Raw genomic sequence first — 17,655 nt, 5'->3', positions numbered from 1 at the left:
AGGGCGTTTTTTGGCTCGCTGCCCGCGATTCGCTGGATTCCTCGCCCTCCGGTGGCCGCTCCGGCGGCGGGAGGACGGGGAATCCGTGGATCCCGATATGTATATAGCCTACGTGTGTGTGGGGTGCCAGCCGGCGGCGCTGAGGTCGAAGCGGTGGTGCCGGAGTGGCTTTTGGTGGCGGTGGTCTTCTCCTCCATCGGTGCGGCTCCGGTGGAGCTTTGCCGCGGATCTGCCGTCCTTTTCTCGCTTGTGGCTCGGCGGAGCTTTCGAGTGGGCGTTCCCCTAGCCGGTGGCCGAGAGGTGGCGGCACCGGTAGTTGTAGATCTTGAGGGTTTGGTTGATGTTGAAGAAGATGGCGACGCCGTCTGTCGCGCAGGGTGGAGGTGCTTAGGCACCGATGAACGTCGACTTCCGGGTCGCGAAGGGGATCCTCCCAGTCCAAGCGTTTGGAGGAGATGCGGCGGGTTTCGCCGGCGTAGCGGCTTGCTCGATGAGGACGACGAAGCCAGAGCTCGGAGGGGCGTCTTTGTAATTTTCTTGTTTTCTAGGCTTATATGTAAGACTCTTGTTTAATGCAATCAGGTCTTTCTTCGCAAAAAAAAATACCATCTTCCCTTAAATGATGTTCAGTAAAACATTGGATTGGTCGTTTAAGGCCTGATTGGTGGCGTCCCTTTTCTAGCCACCTCCTCCAAATATGACTCCTAAACAAAAATCAAATATATAAAAGTTATGTTGAACTTCTTTAATAGAGACCAGGCTGGACGACCCATATTTGAAGCTCATACGGACAATAATAGAATTCTTGATTTGTGCCCTCCAATTAGTCAGGTTTGCCCTCGGGTATTTCCTCCATTCGGATATATATAGAAATCTCTTTGCAGCACTACATTAGAGAAGCAACACACGTTTTTGTTTTTTGGAGAAGCAACACTAGTAACTAATCATGAAAACTTGGCAAGCATTTCGAAAGGAAAAAAAAATTCTCACCTTAATATAGATTTACTTCCGAATTTACGTCTAGGTGATCTCTAATATTTTCTTCGTCTCATAAAAGTATCTGAGATTTGTCAAAAATTGAATATATATTATCTTCATGGGACGGAGCAAGTAGTAGTTTGGTCCAAGTTCTTATAGTTGTACCACCGCGCTACGATCAGGTAGGCACCAAAGTTACCGACACAGAGCAAGGCCAGCAGCCAGAAGAAGTAGTCGAGGTGGCCATCGTTGATATCATCGGGGATCCACCCAGGACTCCCGCCCCTCGCCGTGGCGTGTACCACGACGGCCACGAGCGCCGAGCTGCCGTAGTTTCCCAGCGCGAACGCCGCTTTGGCAAGGCCTGAGCAGATGCTCCGCATGGCGTCCGGCGCCTGATCGTAGAAGAACTCCATCTGGCCGATGAATGTGAACACCTCTGCCGCGCCCACCACCACATACTGCGGTACCTGCCAGAAGATTGACATAGGCACGTACCGCGCGCCGTCCGCGCCGACGTACGTGCCATGGTGCGCGAGGACACGGCGGCGGGCGACCTCGAGCGCGCCGGCGAGCAGCATGGCGACGGTGAGGACGACGAAGCCGACGCCAATCCGTGCTAGCTGCGTGAACCCGTGGCGGTAGCCCGTGAGGCGGCTCGCGAGTGGGACGACAGCGCAGTCGTAGAGGGGCACCCAGAGCATGACACTGAGGGTGCCGAAGACGGATAGCACGGCGGCCGGGATGCGGAAGCTGCCGATGAGTGGGTCCAACGTATCGCCTTGCAGGATGAAGGTGGTGGACATCTGTGTGTAGGCGGCAGCGAAGATGATTCCGCACGCCCACACGGGGAGCATCTGCAGCACGCACTTGAGCTCCTCCACCTGCGTCACCGTGCACAGCTGCCATGGACTCGTCTGCCGCCCCGCCTTGTCGCCTGCCGTCTCCACCGCAGCCTTGTCCAAGAACCTGCGTCATCGATCGATATATTAACACCCGACCCACAGCTGCAATACAGACTAGTTTGCATCAAGTGGCGGAGACAGATATAGGAGAAAGGAAAATTTGTAAAGAAGCCTAGCCCAATTTAGACCCGCCCCACTCTAGCATACTGGGCTAGATCCACCACATGTAGTATGATGCATCGTGAGAGAGCACTTTCAGGGCCTCACTGCACACTTGTAGATGGACTCTTGGTAGTTGATCAAGATCCGTCGCTAGCTCTTTCTAATTTTTTATCTCTGATATCAAACAATCTTTGAATTTCAAACTTTACAGATTACTCAAACATAACAGCTATAATGTGGGAAAAATATTTCAATTTTTTTTATAAAAACAAATAAATATAATTTATTTTATATTTTTTATATTTGAAAATTTTAAATTGCACATGAAATTTCTGAACTTGTTTTTCCACATTATCGGTGTGCAATGTCATGGTGCTCACTCACAACTTTTCCATGCATCATAAGTGCTGATTTGTTTCAGTAACAGATGCCATGACTAAAGCACAAAAGCGAATCCAAAATTCGGAAATCTAAACATTCTTTGCTTGTATTTTGAGATTCGGTATGGTAGGGCAAGTGAAATTAGCTCGGCGTCGGTAAGGAAAACTTCAAAAGACACGACCGATGTCTAAGATATTTGCCTGTTTGGTCTGCACGGACCAAAAACATGGTTCGGTGGCTCTCCAAATAAAAAATGTGCCTTTCTTTTTAACGTATTTTAATCCCTAAAATTAGGCATAAAATGGTCTCTTGTCCTTCCATGTCCGCCCCATTAGCGGCACAAACCAGTTTGCCCACTCATTCCGAGAGTGGCGATTGTTGGGTGCACGGGACCTCATGTGCACGTACCAATAGAATTTTGCTATTTGTAGACTACCCCATACAAGTCATCTCTTACTACACTGGGTTTTCTTTCTAGTATTTAATTTGAAATCGTCATATCTATTAACATTTCATTTCAATCTTTGTATTTCTTTCAATTATATGTTTCAAACAAGCCTAAAAGGGTTTTTTTTTGTTGCTAAAATTGAAAATTAAAATCTTGAAACACGATGATACACAGTAAAACGCAACAAAAGTAGATACAAAAAATTGCATCTTTAAATTGGACTCTAAGATAATTTCTAATATTTTGTAACTTTAATGAAACTAGTTTGAAACAGAGTGAATCAAAATGTTTCAAAGAGACATTTCACCAAGTTTCACAAAGCAACAACATGTTTCATCAAGTTTCAAAAGTGGATTTCAAAATCTGTCAAAATATTCAATATTGATGTTATTTTGAAGCTCTTTTCAGTAGGAACTCAAATCTGTAAGCGGATTGCAAATTAATTTTACGATAGACAATCTGCAGAGATTTTAAGTTTTAGAAATAGATCCACTATATGGATGAGAGGGAATCTAAACAACAAAAATAAGAAAAAAGAAAGAGAGAGAAGGTGGTCCCATGCACGGGATAGTAGCATTTCTCCACCCATCTCTCTCGCCCCAATTCTTCTCATTCCCACATCTCCTTCGGTCGGTGCTGCTATTCCATTTGTGTTCGTCTTCACCGGTATCCCGACATTGAAGGAGCTCAGGCTATACAAGGAATCGGTCGTCATTGCTGTTAAGGTTCATGCACTAGCCACTTGAACCAAAAGTCCGAACTGATGAAAAGGGCTAGGCAATCTACTTATACACTTCAACACCCCTCTCACGTGTGACGGGAAGACGAGAAGACAAGTCAACACGTGTAGAGAGACAAAGAGGCAGCGGGAGGCCGGGCGGCAGGAGGCTGCGGACAATTTAGAATAAATTGTGAAAGTCAGGATTTGAACTCGAGACCTGGGGCTCTGATACCATGTTAAGGTTCATGCACTAGCCACTTGAACCAAAAGTCCGAACTGATGGAAAGGGTTAGGCAATCTACTTATACACTTCAACAATTGCCTCATCTTGTTGTCGCCGTTTGAAAGTAATTAGTATAATTGAATTTAAATGCATTTGAGGTTTTTTCGATACTCGACAAAATCTTATAGTATATTCTAGAAAAAGAGACAAACTAGTGCTACATTTATTAGTACTACTTAGAGATGTGAACAACCAATTCAAACTACATTGAAAATAACAATATCCAATAAAATAAGCAAACTCATTTCCTTTTCAGTGTTATTGTTGACTAAAAGCTAAAATTTCAACTATTTTGGAATAAATTTTGAGACTAGAATGTAGACTATTTCAGAACGGAATGATTAATATGTGTGTATATATATATATATATATAAAAAATTTCTGAAGGATCGGAGTATACAACTAGATTATATTTTAAAACAAAATCTAACACTATTGTGTGCGAGCGCTCTACCGTATTTAGAAGGTGAACACTACACTATGTATAATTTGCTCGCTATGGCGCTAATCTCGGTATCAGCAATGCTAAGCTCGCTATTTGTTGTAACGTTATAGCATTATAGCGCATTAAAAAAGTTATGGAATTAGCAATATCCCACGAGGCCCTGATTTCAACCTAGCTCCACTCAATCCTAGGTCGGCAACTAACCAGTCGCCACTTTCAACTCCCCATGCATAATGGCGGTATTGGCTACAGCAATAGCGCCACTCTCCTTCAGCTCTGCTCGGCCGCCTCCGCGTGGCACGTCCCGATCAGAATCAACAGGAGGATGCGCGCCTCGACCAGGAGCACGATCTGACGTCAGTGTTCACCGCCAAGCCACCACCTCGTGTCCAACACGCCACAGTTATATCTAGTTTCATCCTTGCAGATTATCTTCCAACTTAACCAGTATATGAAGGTAGATCAGTAGTGGTAGTTGTAGGCCGTAAACACCATGATTTAGCTCTATAGTTGTTAGTTCAGTTCAACTCTATATTTCTTAATTCAGTTCACTTTGTAGTTTTTGTTTTCATCATTCATGTTTTGTCTCTATGAGAGGAAGGAAAAAAGTGTTGATATAATCCAATCAAAACTAGTTAATTAGTTATGCATGTATTACCCTGGACAATTTTTTAGCTAATGAAATCATTGATATACATGTTATACATATCATTTTTTTTTTTTGTGAAACGGTATTTTGAAAAATAGCGCGCTATCATCACGTTATAACTTACATAACGTTTAGAGAAGGATCACCATATTTCATTTAGCATGCTATTTCTTTCCTTGGATATTATTCTAGGGTAGAACTGTAGAAGACGATGCGCTACGCTAGAGACTAGCCATGGGCGCTACGTGCATGCCTTGACGGCAGTGACTATTCAGCACTGACCGTTTGCTGACTGACCTGAACTGGTCGGTGTGCGGGAGGCGGCGGCTCCCCTGTATCGCGGACATGCCGTCGTCGCGGTCGCACTCATGGAGCAGCGCAACGTCGTCCGGGACCTCCACGTCGCCCTTCCTGGCTGCGGCGACAACCACCTGTGCGATCCTGGTGAGCGGGCTGCCGCCGGGGGGCTGGTGGCGCCGGTACTCGCGGGTGCCGGCGAGGAACAGCGCGACAGCGAGCACGCTGAGGAGCGCCGGGATGCCGTACCCGAGCCGCCACCCGTGTGTGGTCTGCACCCACACCAGCACGGTGCCACCGATGAGGCAGCCCACATTGATGGAGAAATAGAACCAGTTGAAGAAGGAGCTCTTCCGCCCGCGCTCGGATTCGTCGTCGCCGAACTGATCCGCGCCGAACGACGCCATGACCGGCTGCAGCGCGCCGCCCAGCGCGACCAGGTACAGACCCGCGTAGAACACCGCGCTCTGCAGCGCCGCCGACGCGCTCGCCATCACCACCCCATACCCCTGTCCAGATTAAACATGGCAGCATGATAAAGGTGATCGACGGCGGCGCGCGCATGTCCATATGCCATTGTTGTCTTGGCCGGAGCTACTACGGTCATGCTCGTGGAGGAGCGGGCGCAGATACGTACCGCAACGGAGATGACGAGGAAGAGGGTGATGGTCCAGTATCTGCCGAGGAAGGAGTCAGCGAGGAAGGCGGCGGCGAGCGGCGTGATGGCACTGGTGCCCACCCAGTTGGTGACGCTGTTGGCCGCGGACTTGCTGTCGGCGTGCAGCTCGACTTTGAGGTAGTTTACCAGGTTCGTCGACAAGCCGAAGTACGCGGTGTACTGGAAGCAGGTGTTGACTGCTCACCGTGCGTGCATGGCCGAACACGCGAGCATTAGGCATACATATTACGAAACAGAACGGGAAAGTAGTCTTCATTCTGCAAGTGTTACCGAGGAGGAAAGCGCAGCCCCACGAGCTTCGGCCAACCTTACTGGACGTCCGGCGATCGTCATCGCCGGCATTGGAGCCTTTTGACTCTACTTCTACAGCTTCCATATGCATAGTCTGAAAGATTGAACACGGTCTGGATGATATTTACACGGGATCATGCAAAGCAAACTTGCTACACTAACTCTTTTACTCCTGATCACCATATGTGATTAATTAGCACTCCTTGTTGACAGTCCAAAGAAGATCGAGAGTTGAGAGCAGATACAAATGCTTCGTGACAACGTACCCTGATCACGACTGATCGGTAGTATATATGCTATAATTAGTGCTCTGTTCGTTGCCGATCTTCCTTTGCTGCAAGCTTCACCCTATGTTCTGGACATGAATTCTGTCCCTTTCGCTCTCGATCGGTCACGAGTTGGCATTTGGCTAGCTAGCTTGTCTGCATATGGTGCCACTTGAGAGCTGAGAGCGAAAACGGTTATGCTAATTGGGCAATGGCGACTGTTGTGCTTACCGTTTACGGCCCTGCACAATCACTAGCTTGCTCGGCCAGGCTTGCAACGCGCTTGGTTACCAGATGGGGACGCATGCAGCACGTACATACACGACGGCAAACGCGCCTGCCGGCACAAGTTGCTCCTAGAATATTAGGCAATTTTCGTGTGAGCCACCATATTTAATCACACACATCAGACTAAGCACATGCATTAGATCTGAACATGAAACAAGTAGCAGTGCAAAGTAGGAGAGGAAAAACACGTACATCGCGACCAGGAAGGTCGCACCAGCAGCAGCACCACCACCATGGGAGTTGTTGATGTCGCCCATGGAGTAGTCGAAATCGTCGATGAAGCAGTCGAACCGGCGAAGCAGAACACGAACAGCAGCGAGCAATCGCGCCGAGACGCTCCCCAAAAACCTTATCGCCCGTCTCCCGGTGCAGGATCTCAATGGATGGGGTTTCGGAGGCCTGCTCTCCCGGACGGCCGCAGTCGCCGGGATGGGGAAGACTAGAGAGTAGCGCAGCAGAAGGAACTTCGTGAGAGAGACGGACTAGGGAGTTCTGAGAGCTATATTCTCCAGATCTGATCTGTCTCCTTGTATAGCCTGGGAGGAGAGCCAACCCGACCACGTTGCCACGCGTAGGAAGCCAGGGACACGCGGCGAGCATGCACATGCAGGTCGACACGTACCCAATTCAATTGGTGCACCAAGTAAAAAATTTAGGCTTCCTTGAGTGTGTCTCAAACTCGAACTCGAGTCACGAAACGCGACGTGCGTGCGTGACGTGACGTGACATGACGTGACGTGACGTGACGTGCCGTGCCGTGCCGAGGCGGGGCGGGCGGAGGAGGAGGAGTGCGCGAGGGCTCCTTCTATTCTCACTCACTTGAAAGAACTAGAACAACAACCCTTATATACCACTCTAACTCTCTCCCAACTAGCAGGGCCGGCCCTATGTTTTTCGGGGCCCTTGGGAGAATTCGACAAAATAACCCTTTAAGGCTAATATATGTATTCATATTTATGATAGAAAAAATAATAAAATGGTAAAAAATAGAATAAATATTTTTTACTAATTTAATTAACTCAAATAAAATCAAATTACAATGACTTCATCGATAATTACGCTTCAATGCTTCACAAAAAAGCTTCTTCATGCATTTCTAGATGCAAAATTACAATAACTTCATCTAGGATTACACTACTTTTAGCTGAAAAATACTTATTTAAAACACCTCTTTGCCATTCAATAAACTAATTATCTAGCTTTTTTCTTTTCTTTTTTGCAGCACTGGACAATTATTTTGTTATTATAACAATTATAATGGTAAAGAAATTTACATCAAATTATAATCCCAATTAAGAGAATAAGTCATAAATTACACAAGAGAATTAGGAGAGAGATTTAGTCATGCACTTTCAAAGGGGTGTGCTGGGACGACACGAAGGGCTGCCGAACGGGAGATCAAAGCGGTTGACGAAGCAATTGGTGAGATGCAAAGATGAGAAAGACACAGGAGCTAGCGATCGTCTTCGTCTATTCCTATTTTCCCACAACCCTGTCTATTCCTTTATACCGTGTTAGCCGAGCAGTCGAGGCAGGGAGTTGGACCGATCGGTCACACCTCACGCGCTCACGAACGAAAGATCACACGTTGACGAGCAGCCGCGCGCAAGGAGATGACCGATCTAGCGCGCGGACCATGCTCACGCACTCACTTGGGAAGGTTGTACTAGTATAGTGGTATTTGCTGCTGCATGTACTAGGCTACTACGTATATTGTATTATTTTCCAGCCCATAGTAAATAAGGGCCTGTTTGGTTCCTAGCCACACTTTGCCAAGCCAAAGTTTGGTAATTTGGCATGTGTTTGGTTCTTGCCACACTTTAGAGCTGCCACACTTCACTAATCATATGGCCCACTTGTCATAGAGTGAATTTTTTGCCAACTTTTGCCACACTTTGTGGCTTCCAAAATCCTAGCCACACTTTTGTGGCTGCCACACTTGCCAAAGTTAGGCTTGGCAAACTGTGGCTGGGAACCAAACAGGCCCTATATCTTCCGTTCCTGGGCCCCTCACTGGCCTGGGCCCTAGGCGGCCGCCCATGGCTGCCATGGGTCAGGGCCGGCCCTGCCAACTAGCAATGTGGGACTAAACTTTCTCCCCCAAGACTGTCCCAAGCTGCCAACGTGATGGTCCTTGAGATTTCAGGAATTGTAGACTACATGGGCTACCTTATTGGGCTGCAGCCCATCTACATTCAACAATCCCCCACCAGATCTCATGTGCACATCAGATGACACATTAGTTCCATTTACTGTTTAATATACCTGCACTTCAGTGAAGACTGTTAAGTTGAACTTCCACCTAGACAAGGAGTTACGCTTGACTACAACTGAACAATGGACTATGCCTTGAATTGTTAGTCTTTGTGCAGCAAGTTTCACTCAATGTCGGCACAGTACTAGGCTACCATAGCCTTCCCCTCGGGTGGAGCTTATAAGTCATACTCCTCAGCCCTTCATGAGCTTAATAGAGATTCACCCAAATCTCCCACACTATGACCAGTAGTGTCACTCGTATAGGTGTGTTCTTCAAAGATCGCCCTGTAGGACAGCGTCTTCGCTCATCAAGAGCCGCTCAGAACACATTAAGACATTGTCAACCTGCCTTACATTAGCTATGAGAGAATTGCATCTGCAGCGGAGTGGGAGTATTAAATTTTCTCTCAACTCAGTTGCTCCGGTTTGTTTTCCCAGGTCCTAGTTCACGGAATTTCCGATCGCATAGGTTGGGTGATGTCTACGGGAGCTTCTATTCTTGTAGACAGTGTTGGGCCTCCAAGAGCAGAGGTTTGTAGAACAGCAGCAAGTTTCCCTTAAGTGCATCACCCAAGGTTTATCGATCTCAGGGAGGAAGAGGTCAAAGATATCCCTCTCAAGCAACCCTGCAACCACAAAGCAAGAAGTCTCTTGTGTCCCCAACACACCTAATAGGTGCACTAGTTCGGCGAAGAGATAGTGAAATACATGTGGTATGAATAAGTATAAGCAGTAGTAACGGTGCCAGAAAAGTGCTTGCTGGCGTGTGGTTGATGGTGGTAATATTGCGGGCAGTAGAAACGCAGTAAAACAGTAAACAAGCAGCAATAGCAGTATTGGAAACAAGGTCTAGGGATTATACTTTCACTAGTGGACACTCTCAACATTGATCACATAACAGAATAAATAAATAGATGCTAGACTCTACACTCTCTTGTTGGATGATGAACACCACTAACTATGTAGGATTACACGAACCCTCAATGCCGGAGTTAACAAGCTCCACAATATTCGATGTTCATATTTAAATAACCTTAGAGTGCACGACAGATCAACACGACCAAACCAAGTACTAACATAGCATGCACACTGTCACCTTCACGCTACGAAAGGAGGCATAGATCACATCAATACCAGCATAGCAATAGTTAACTTCATAATCTACAAGAGATCACAATCATAGCCTACGCCAAGTACTACACGATGCACACACACTGTCACCATTACACCGTGCAGGAGGAATAAACTACTTTAATAACATCACTAGAGTAGCACATAGATAAATTGTGATACAAAACACATTGCAATCATAAAGAGATATAAATAAGCACTTCACTCTATGCCACTCATAACAGTGAATAAGTATTCTGTGAAATATAGCCTAAGAGACCCACACGGTGCACACACTGTCACCTTTACACACGTGGGACAAGGAGTCTCCGGAGATCACATAAGTAAAATCCACTTGACTAGCATAATGACATCTAGATTACAAGCATCATCGTATGAATCTCAATCATGTAAGGCAGCTCATGAGATTATTGTATTGAAGTACATAGGGAGAGAGATTAACCACATAGCTACCGGTACAGCCCTTAGCCTCGATGGAGAACTACTCCCTCCTCATGGGAGACAGCAGCGGTGATGAAGATGGCGGTGGTGTCGATGGAGAAGCCTTCCGGGGGCACTTCCCCGTCCCGGTGGCGTGCCGGAACAGAGACTCCTGTCCCCCAGATCTTGGCTTCGTGATGGCGGCGGCTCTGGATGGTTTCTCGTACCGTGGCTTTTCCGTATCGAGGTTTTAGGTCGAGGGGGCTTAAATAGGCGAAGAGGCGGCGTCGGAGGGTCGAAGAGGCGGTGAGATGGTAAGGCGGTGCGGCCAGGGCCTGGGCCGCGCCGGCCTACCTCCTGGGCCCACCAGGGCTCCCCTCTGGCGACTCTCGGGTGTTCTGGAAGCTTCGTGGAAAAATAGGATGCTGGGCGTTGATTTCGTCCGATTCCGAGAATATTTCCTTACTAGGATTTCTGAAACCAAAAACAGCAGTAAAACAGAACTGCCCTTCGGCATCTCGTCAATAGGTTAGTTCCGGAAAACGCATAAATATGACATAAAGTGTGCATAAAACATGTAGATATCATCAATAATGTGGCATGGAACATAAGAAATTATCGATACGTCGGAGACGTATCAGCATCCCCAAGCTTAGTTTCTGCTCGTCCTGCGGGTAAACGATAACAAAGATAATTTCTGGAGTGACATGCCATCATAACCTTGATCATACTATTGTAAGCACATGTAATGAATGCAGCGATCAAAGCAATGGTAATACAATGAGTAAACAAATGAATCATATAGCAAAGACTTTTCATGAATAGTACTTCAAGACAAGCATCAATAAGTCTTGCATAAGAGTTAACTCATAAAGCAATAATTCAAAGTAAAGGTATTGAAGCAACATAAAGGAAGATTAAGTTTCAGCGGTTGCTTTCAACTCATAACATGTATATCTCATGGATAGTTGTCAATACAAAGCAATATAACAAGTGCAATATGCAAGTATGTAAGAATCAATGCACAGTTCACACAAGTGTTTGCTTCTTGAGGTGGAGAGAAATAGGTGAACTGACTCAACAATAAAAGTAAAAGAATGGCCCTTCGCAGAGGGAAGCATCGATTGTTATATTTTTGCTAGAGCTTCGGTTTTGAAAACAAGAAACAATTTTGTCAACGGTAGTAATAAAGCATATGTGTTATGTAAATTATATCCTACAAGTTGCAAGCCTCATGCATAGTATACTAATAGTGCCCGCACCTTGTCCTAATTAGTTCGGATTACCGGGATTATCGCAATGCACATGTTTTAACCAAGTTTCACAAAGGGGTACCTCTATGCCACCTGTACAAAGGTCTAAGGAGAAAGCTCGCATTGGATTTCTCGCTATTGATTATTCTCAACTTAGACATCCATACCGGGACAACATAGACAACAGATAATGGACTCCTCTTATACGCATAAGCATGTAGCAACAATTAATTTTCTCATATGAGATTGAGGATATTTGTCCAAAACTGAAACTTCCACCATGGATCATGGCTTTAGTTAGCGGCCCAATGTTCTTCTCTAACATTATGCAATGCTCTAACCATTTTGGTGGTAAATCTCCCTTACTTCAGACAAGACGAACATGCATAGCAACTCACATGATATTCAACAAAGAGTAGTTGATGGCGTCCCCAGGAACATGGTTATCGCACAACAAGCAACTTAATAAGAGATAAAGTGCATAAGTACATATTCAATACCACAATAGTTTTTAGGCTATTTGTCCCATGAGCTATATATTGCAAAGACAAAGAATGGAAATTTAAAGGTAGCACTCAAGCAATTTACTTTGGAATGGCGGAGAAATACCATGTAGTAGGTAGGTATGGTGGACACACGTGGCATAGTTTTTGGCTCAAGGATTTGGATGCATGAGAAGTAATCCCTCTCAATACAAGGCTTATGCTAGCAAGGTTGTTTGAAACAAACACAAGGATGAACCGGTGCAGCAAAACTCACATAAAAGACATATTGTAAACATTATAAGACTCTACACCATCTTCGTTGTTGTTCAAACTCTATACTAGAAATTATCTAGACCTTAGAGAGACCAATTATGCAAACCAAATTTTAGCGAGATCTATGTATTTCCTCATTAATAGGTGCAAAGTATATGATGCAAGAGCTTAATCATGAGCACAACAATTGCCAAGTATCACATTATCCAAGACATTATAGCAATTACTACATGTAGCATTTCCCGATTCCAACCATATAACAAATTAACGAAGCAGTTTCAACCTTCGCCATGAAAATTAAAGGATAAGAACACATGTGTTCCTATGAACCAGCGGAGCGTGTCTCTCTCCCACACAAGCATTTATTCAAGCAAAAATAAAAACAAGAAACATACAGACGCTCCAAGTAAAGTAAGATGTGACCGAATAAAAATATAGTTTCAAGAGAAGGAACCTGATAATTTGTCGATGAAGAAGGGGATGCCTTGGGCATCCCCAAGCTTAGATGCTTGAGTCTTCTTGAAATATGCAGGGATGAACCACCGGGGCATCCCCAAGCTTAGAGCTTTCACTCTTCTTGATCATAGTATATCATCCTCCTCTCTTGACCCTTGAAAACTTCCTCCACACCAAACTCAAAACAACTCATTAGAGGGTTAGTGCATAATCAAAAATTCACATGTTCAGAGGTGACACAATCATTCTTAACACTTCTGGACATTGCTCAAAGCTACTGGAAGTTAATGGAACAAAGAAATCCATCCAACACAGCAAAAGAGGCAATGCGAAATAAAAGGCAGAATCTGTCAAAACAGAACAGTCCGTAAAGACGAATTTTATTGAGGCACCAGACTTGCTCAAATGAAAATTCTCAAATTGAATGAAAGTTGTGTACATATCTGAGGATCACTCACGTAAATTTGCATAATTTTATGAGTTACCTACAGAGAATTAGGCCCAGATTCGTGACAGCAAGACATCTGTTTCTGCGCAGTAATCCAAATCTAGTATGAACCTTACTATCAAAGACTTTACTTGGCACAACAATGCAACAAAATAAGATAAGGAGAGGTTGCTACAGTAGTAACAACTTCCAAGACACAAATATAGAACAAAAGTACTGTAGCAAAATAAACACATGGGTTATCTCCCAAGAAGTTCTTTCTTTATAGCCATTAAGATGGGCTCAGCAGTTTTAATGATGCACTCGCAAGAAATAGTATTTGAAGCAAAAGAGAGCATCAAGAGGCAAATTGAAAACAAATTTAAGCCTAACATGCTTCCTATGAAAAGGAATCTTGTAAATAAACAAGTTCATGAAGAGCAAAGTGACAAGCATAGGAAGATAGAACAAGTGTAGCTTCAAAAATTTCAGCACATGGAGAGGTGTTTTAGTAACATGAAAATTTCTACAACCATATTTTCCTCTCTCATAATAACTTTCAGTAGCAACATGAGCAAACTCAACAATATAACTATCACATAAAGCATTCTTATCATGAGTCTCATGCATAAAATTATTACTCTCCACATAAGCATAATCAATTTTAGTAGTTGTAGTGGGAGCAAATTCAACAAAGTAGCTATCATTATTATTCTCATCATCAAATATAGGAGGCATATTGTAATCATAATCAAATTTATCCTCCATAATAGGTGGTACCAAAAGACTATTATCATTATAATCATCATAAATAGGAGGCAAAGTATCATCAAAGTAAATTTTCTCCTCAATGCCCGGGGGACTAAAAAGATCATGCTCATCAAAGCCAGCTTCCCCAAGCTTAGAATTTTCCATATCATTAGCAACAATGGTATTCAATGTGTTCATGCTGTTATCACCAGGATTTGACCGAGTCAGAGGTGGGCCGCGATCAAGATGGATTTGAAGAATGTACATGGAAGAAAAAACGTGAATCGGCCTGTTATGCAAAGTTTGGGCTAGTTTGCCCTTGTATCTGTAATATGGTAGATCGCATCTTAGATTAGAAGATAGAGTTTGACCCGTGCACGGTTAGGTGCACGCCTAAATTAGAAAGTCCCCTGGACTATAAATATGTATCTAGGGTTTATGAAATAAACAACAACCAACGTTCAACCACAAATCAATCTCGGCGCATCGCCAACTCCTTCGTCTCGAGGGTTTCTACCGGTAAGCATCATGCTGCCTAGATCGCATCTTGCGATCTAGGCAGCACAAGCTTCTTGTTGTTCATGCGTTGCTCGTACTGAAGCCTTTTTGATGGCGAGCAACGTAGTTATCTTAGATATGTTAGGGTTAGCATTGTTCTTCGTGTTACATGCTATCGTAGTGCAACCCTTGCATATCTAGCCGCCCTTACACCTATCTCAGGTGTAGGGGCGGCACCCCGCTTGATCATTATTTAGTAGATCCGATCCGTTACGGTTGCTCCTTGTTCTTCAAGGATTAGTTTAATATCTGCAATAGTTAGGCCTTACAAAGGGTTGGAGGATCCAGTGGCACGTAGGGTGTCGTTTGCTAGTCCTAGACAGGATGTTCCGGGGATCAACCTCGTGTTGGTTTTTAGGCCTTGTCTAGGATCGGCTTACGATCACCGTGCGTGGCCGCGAGGCCCAATCGTGAGTAGGATGATCCGATTATGCGGTGAAAACCCTAAATCGTCGTAGATCATTTTAGCTTTATCTTGATCAAGCAGGACCATCATATATTCGTGCACCTCGTACGAATCATGGGTGGATCGGCTCCTTGAGCCGATTCACAGGATAACCTGAGAGCCGATCGAGGCTCGTATTTAATGTTTACGTGTATGCCATGCAGGAAACTAAGCGAGGCATCTCCATCACCTTCCTGACCAGGTATAGGTCAGGTGGCACGCCCTTGCACCAGCATCGGACGTGTGTACCAGAGGCTTTGCGGGCCGTCGCTCGGAGGGACCAGGGCCAGCCGCAGCCCTAAGTTGTTCCCGGCTCTACTGTGTTGCCCGTCGCTGCCCGCCGGTGGGTTTTGACCGCAACACATTCTGGCACGCCCGGTGGGACAAGCTTCGTCATCAACCACATCGCCATCTACATCTGAGATGGCGGACGGCACTCCAGTCACGTACGAGGATCTGACCGACGAGCTCAAGAAGAAGTATGACGAGGTCAAAGCCATCCTCGAAGCCGACCTCATCGGCTCTTTCCACAGAACCCGTTCACATGGCATCAGGTGGAAGGGGTTCTCGCCTGATGGTGCACTCGATGGGATAGACCTCTCTGCCCCGTCAGAAGAACGCACCAGGTCCCTACGTCAGGAGATCAACTACTTGGTGGCTCACTCGCTGCACCGCCACTCTGAGAACCTGGTGAACACTTTGGAGCGTGTCGCTCTCCGGGTGATCCAGGAAATCATGAGGCACCAGTACTCTCCGTCAGGACCAGCTCTCGGGACACACCAAGGAGAGATGCCACTCCAGTCCCGTCCACCGCTGCCATTTGCGTTGGCAGCACCAGATGACAAGGTATCAACTTGTCAATGCCTATGGATTGTAGGCTAGGGTTTAGTTGGAAGTAGAGGGCAAGTAGATCTCGAAGGTTTCAGCCGAAAAGTACTCGACGATTATGAAAACTAGGGTTTGTAAACAATGATTCGATGATCTCTGTGTCCCTCGACTCCCCCTTATATAGGAGGCGGAGCCGAGGGATTCGTGTAGTACAAGTTACAGAGTCCGGGAAGGTTTCTAACTCATCCCGCAAGATTACAAATAATGCTTCCTATTACAACTCTAGCTTTCCTTAAATATATCTTGGGCTTCCGAATCTTCTTATTCGTCGGGTAGTGGGCCTTCAGTAAACCCTGGGTACTATCTTCGGCAGGCCCATTTGGGATGCCTATGTCAGTAGCCCCCGAGATTTTGCTTGAATCGTAGAGTCAGGGAAAATCTCCACTGTTTATTTTTATTCGACAGCTTCAACTTTTCTATATTTCTTCACATAAAATTCTATATTGTACAGGGATAATGGTAGTTGGGGCTAGTTCATCTGACGGATCAGGTACTAGTTAACTGCTCTCGTGGCAATCCGCAAAAACCTACTTCAAGATCACGTCCCTGGACATGACCTCGGGATACTGGTGTAAACTTCGACAGGCGCCGCTTAAGGTCTTACCATTCTGTCGAGTCCCAGTAAAATTTATCGGGTACCTAACGCGTCCGTTAGGATTTTTCTTCGTATCTGTTGATACGGATAAAAGTAGCAGAGCGCAGTCTTCGGCGATGCCACGCCCAGCAGAACGGATCTGGGGTCTTACCTTCGCAAATTTGCGGCATTCAGAAATTGATCGCAACTTTGGCGTTCTGAGAATATATTGTCGAGTGCTTTTCCGGCTGTTGGAATGGCACATTTTATCGAGTCAAAGATGACTTATATTGCTCTCCCGATGGGAGTATATGTAGAGTTAGTTATAACTCGAAATATACTCTTTTGCTCTTCTATCTTTCTTTTTTCTCTTTCTTTCTTTCTTTTATAATTTCATCGGGCACGCGAACAGCGTTCCCAATGGGAGTAGCCCCCGAGGCTACAGCCAAGGACTTGTTCTTGGTTGTAGGCTCCACGCCTCATGCCGCTATATTCTCCTTTGATCTCCCGAAGTTTTTCAATTTCTCGGGTGCGCGAACAGCGCTCCCGATGGGAGTAGCCCCCGAGGCTATGAACAAATATTTGTATTTGGTCATAGGCTCATGCTACTTCTATTTTGTCTTTCCAGATCTTTTTTCTTTTTTCCAAAGTAGCCCCCGAGCATTTGATCAAAAACTTGTATTTGATCAAAGGCTCAATCATTATTTTTCCGTGTCGCCTTTTATGAAGCTGTTGAGTCGAGTTTTGCCTTCTGTCAAGATGACATTGTTGCTGACGATAGCCACGATTGCCTGTCAAAAATTTGCGACAAGCCTTTTCTCGCCGCCATGCGGGCCCAATTAATCCACTATCTTGACACGTCGTGCAAGTGGGGGACACACGTCCTCCGCTTTTTCTGGCACGCACACCGTAACTTCCGCGACGTTGAATTACTTATTTACCCTTG

General features: G+C 45.4%; 1 protein-coding gene across 1 annotated transcript; it reads right to left on the bottom strand.

Annotated features, from left to right (window-relative positions):
* Positions 1-1,094: 1,094 nt before the first annotated feature.
* Positions 1,095-6,324, bottom strand: LOC127340160 (protein NRT1/ PTR FAMILY 8.2-like). The gene is made up of 4 exons (XM_051365935.2): positions 6,219-6,324; positions 5,907-6,124; positions 5,270-5,778; positions 1,095-1,947 (listed from the first exon to the last, which is right to left on the bottom strand). The coding sequence occupies exons 1-4, from the start codon at positions 6,322-6,324 to the stop codon at positions 1,095-1,097; spliced, it is 1,686 nt and encodes a 561-aa protein (XP_051221895.2).
* Positions 6,325-17,655: the final 11,331 nt, after the last annotated feature.

Source organism: Lolium perenne, chromosome 3 (genome assembly GCF_019359855.2).
Source record: "Lolium perenne isolate Kyuss_39 chromosome 3, Kyuss_2.0, whole genome shotgun sequence".
NCBI lineage: Eukaryota > Viridiplantae > Streptophyta > Magnoliopsida > Poales > Poaceae > Lolium > Lolium perenne.
Note: the sequence above shows the minus strand (reverse complement) of the source record. Positions and strands in the feature narration are given on the sequence as shown.

Bases quoted from the DNA above. Each gene is read 5' to 3' on its own strand.
- LOC127340160 (XM_051365935.2), bottom strand. From the start codon at position 6,324: ATGGAAGCTGTAGAAGTAGAGTCAAAAGGCTCCAATGCCGGCGATGAC. The intron at 6,125-6,218 runs GTAACACTTGCA...CACGGTGAGCAG, and splicing joins GGGCTGCGCTTTCCTCCTCG to TCAACACCTGCTTCCAGTAC. The intron at 5,779-5,906 runs GTACGTATCTGC...TAATCTGGACAG, and splicing joins TCCTCGTCATCTCCGTTGCG to GGGTATGGGGTGGTGATGGC.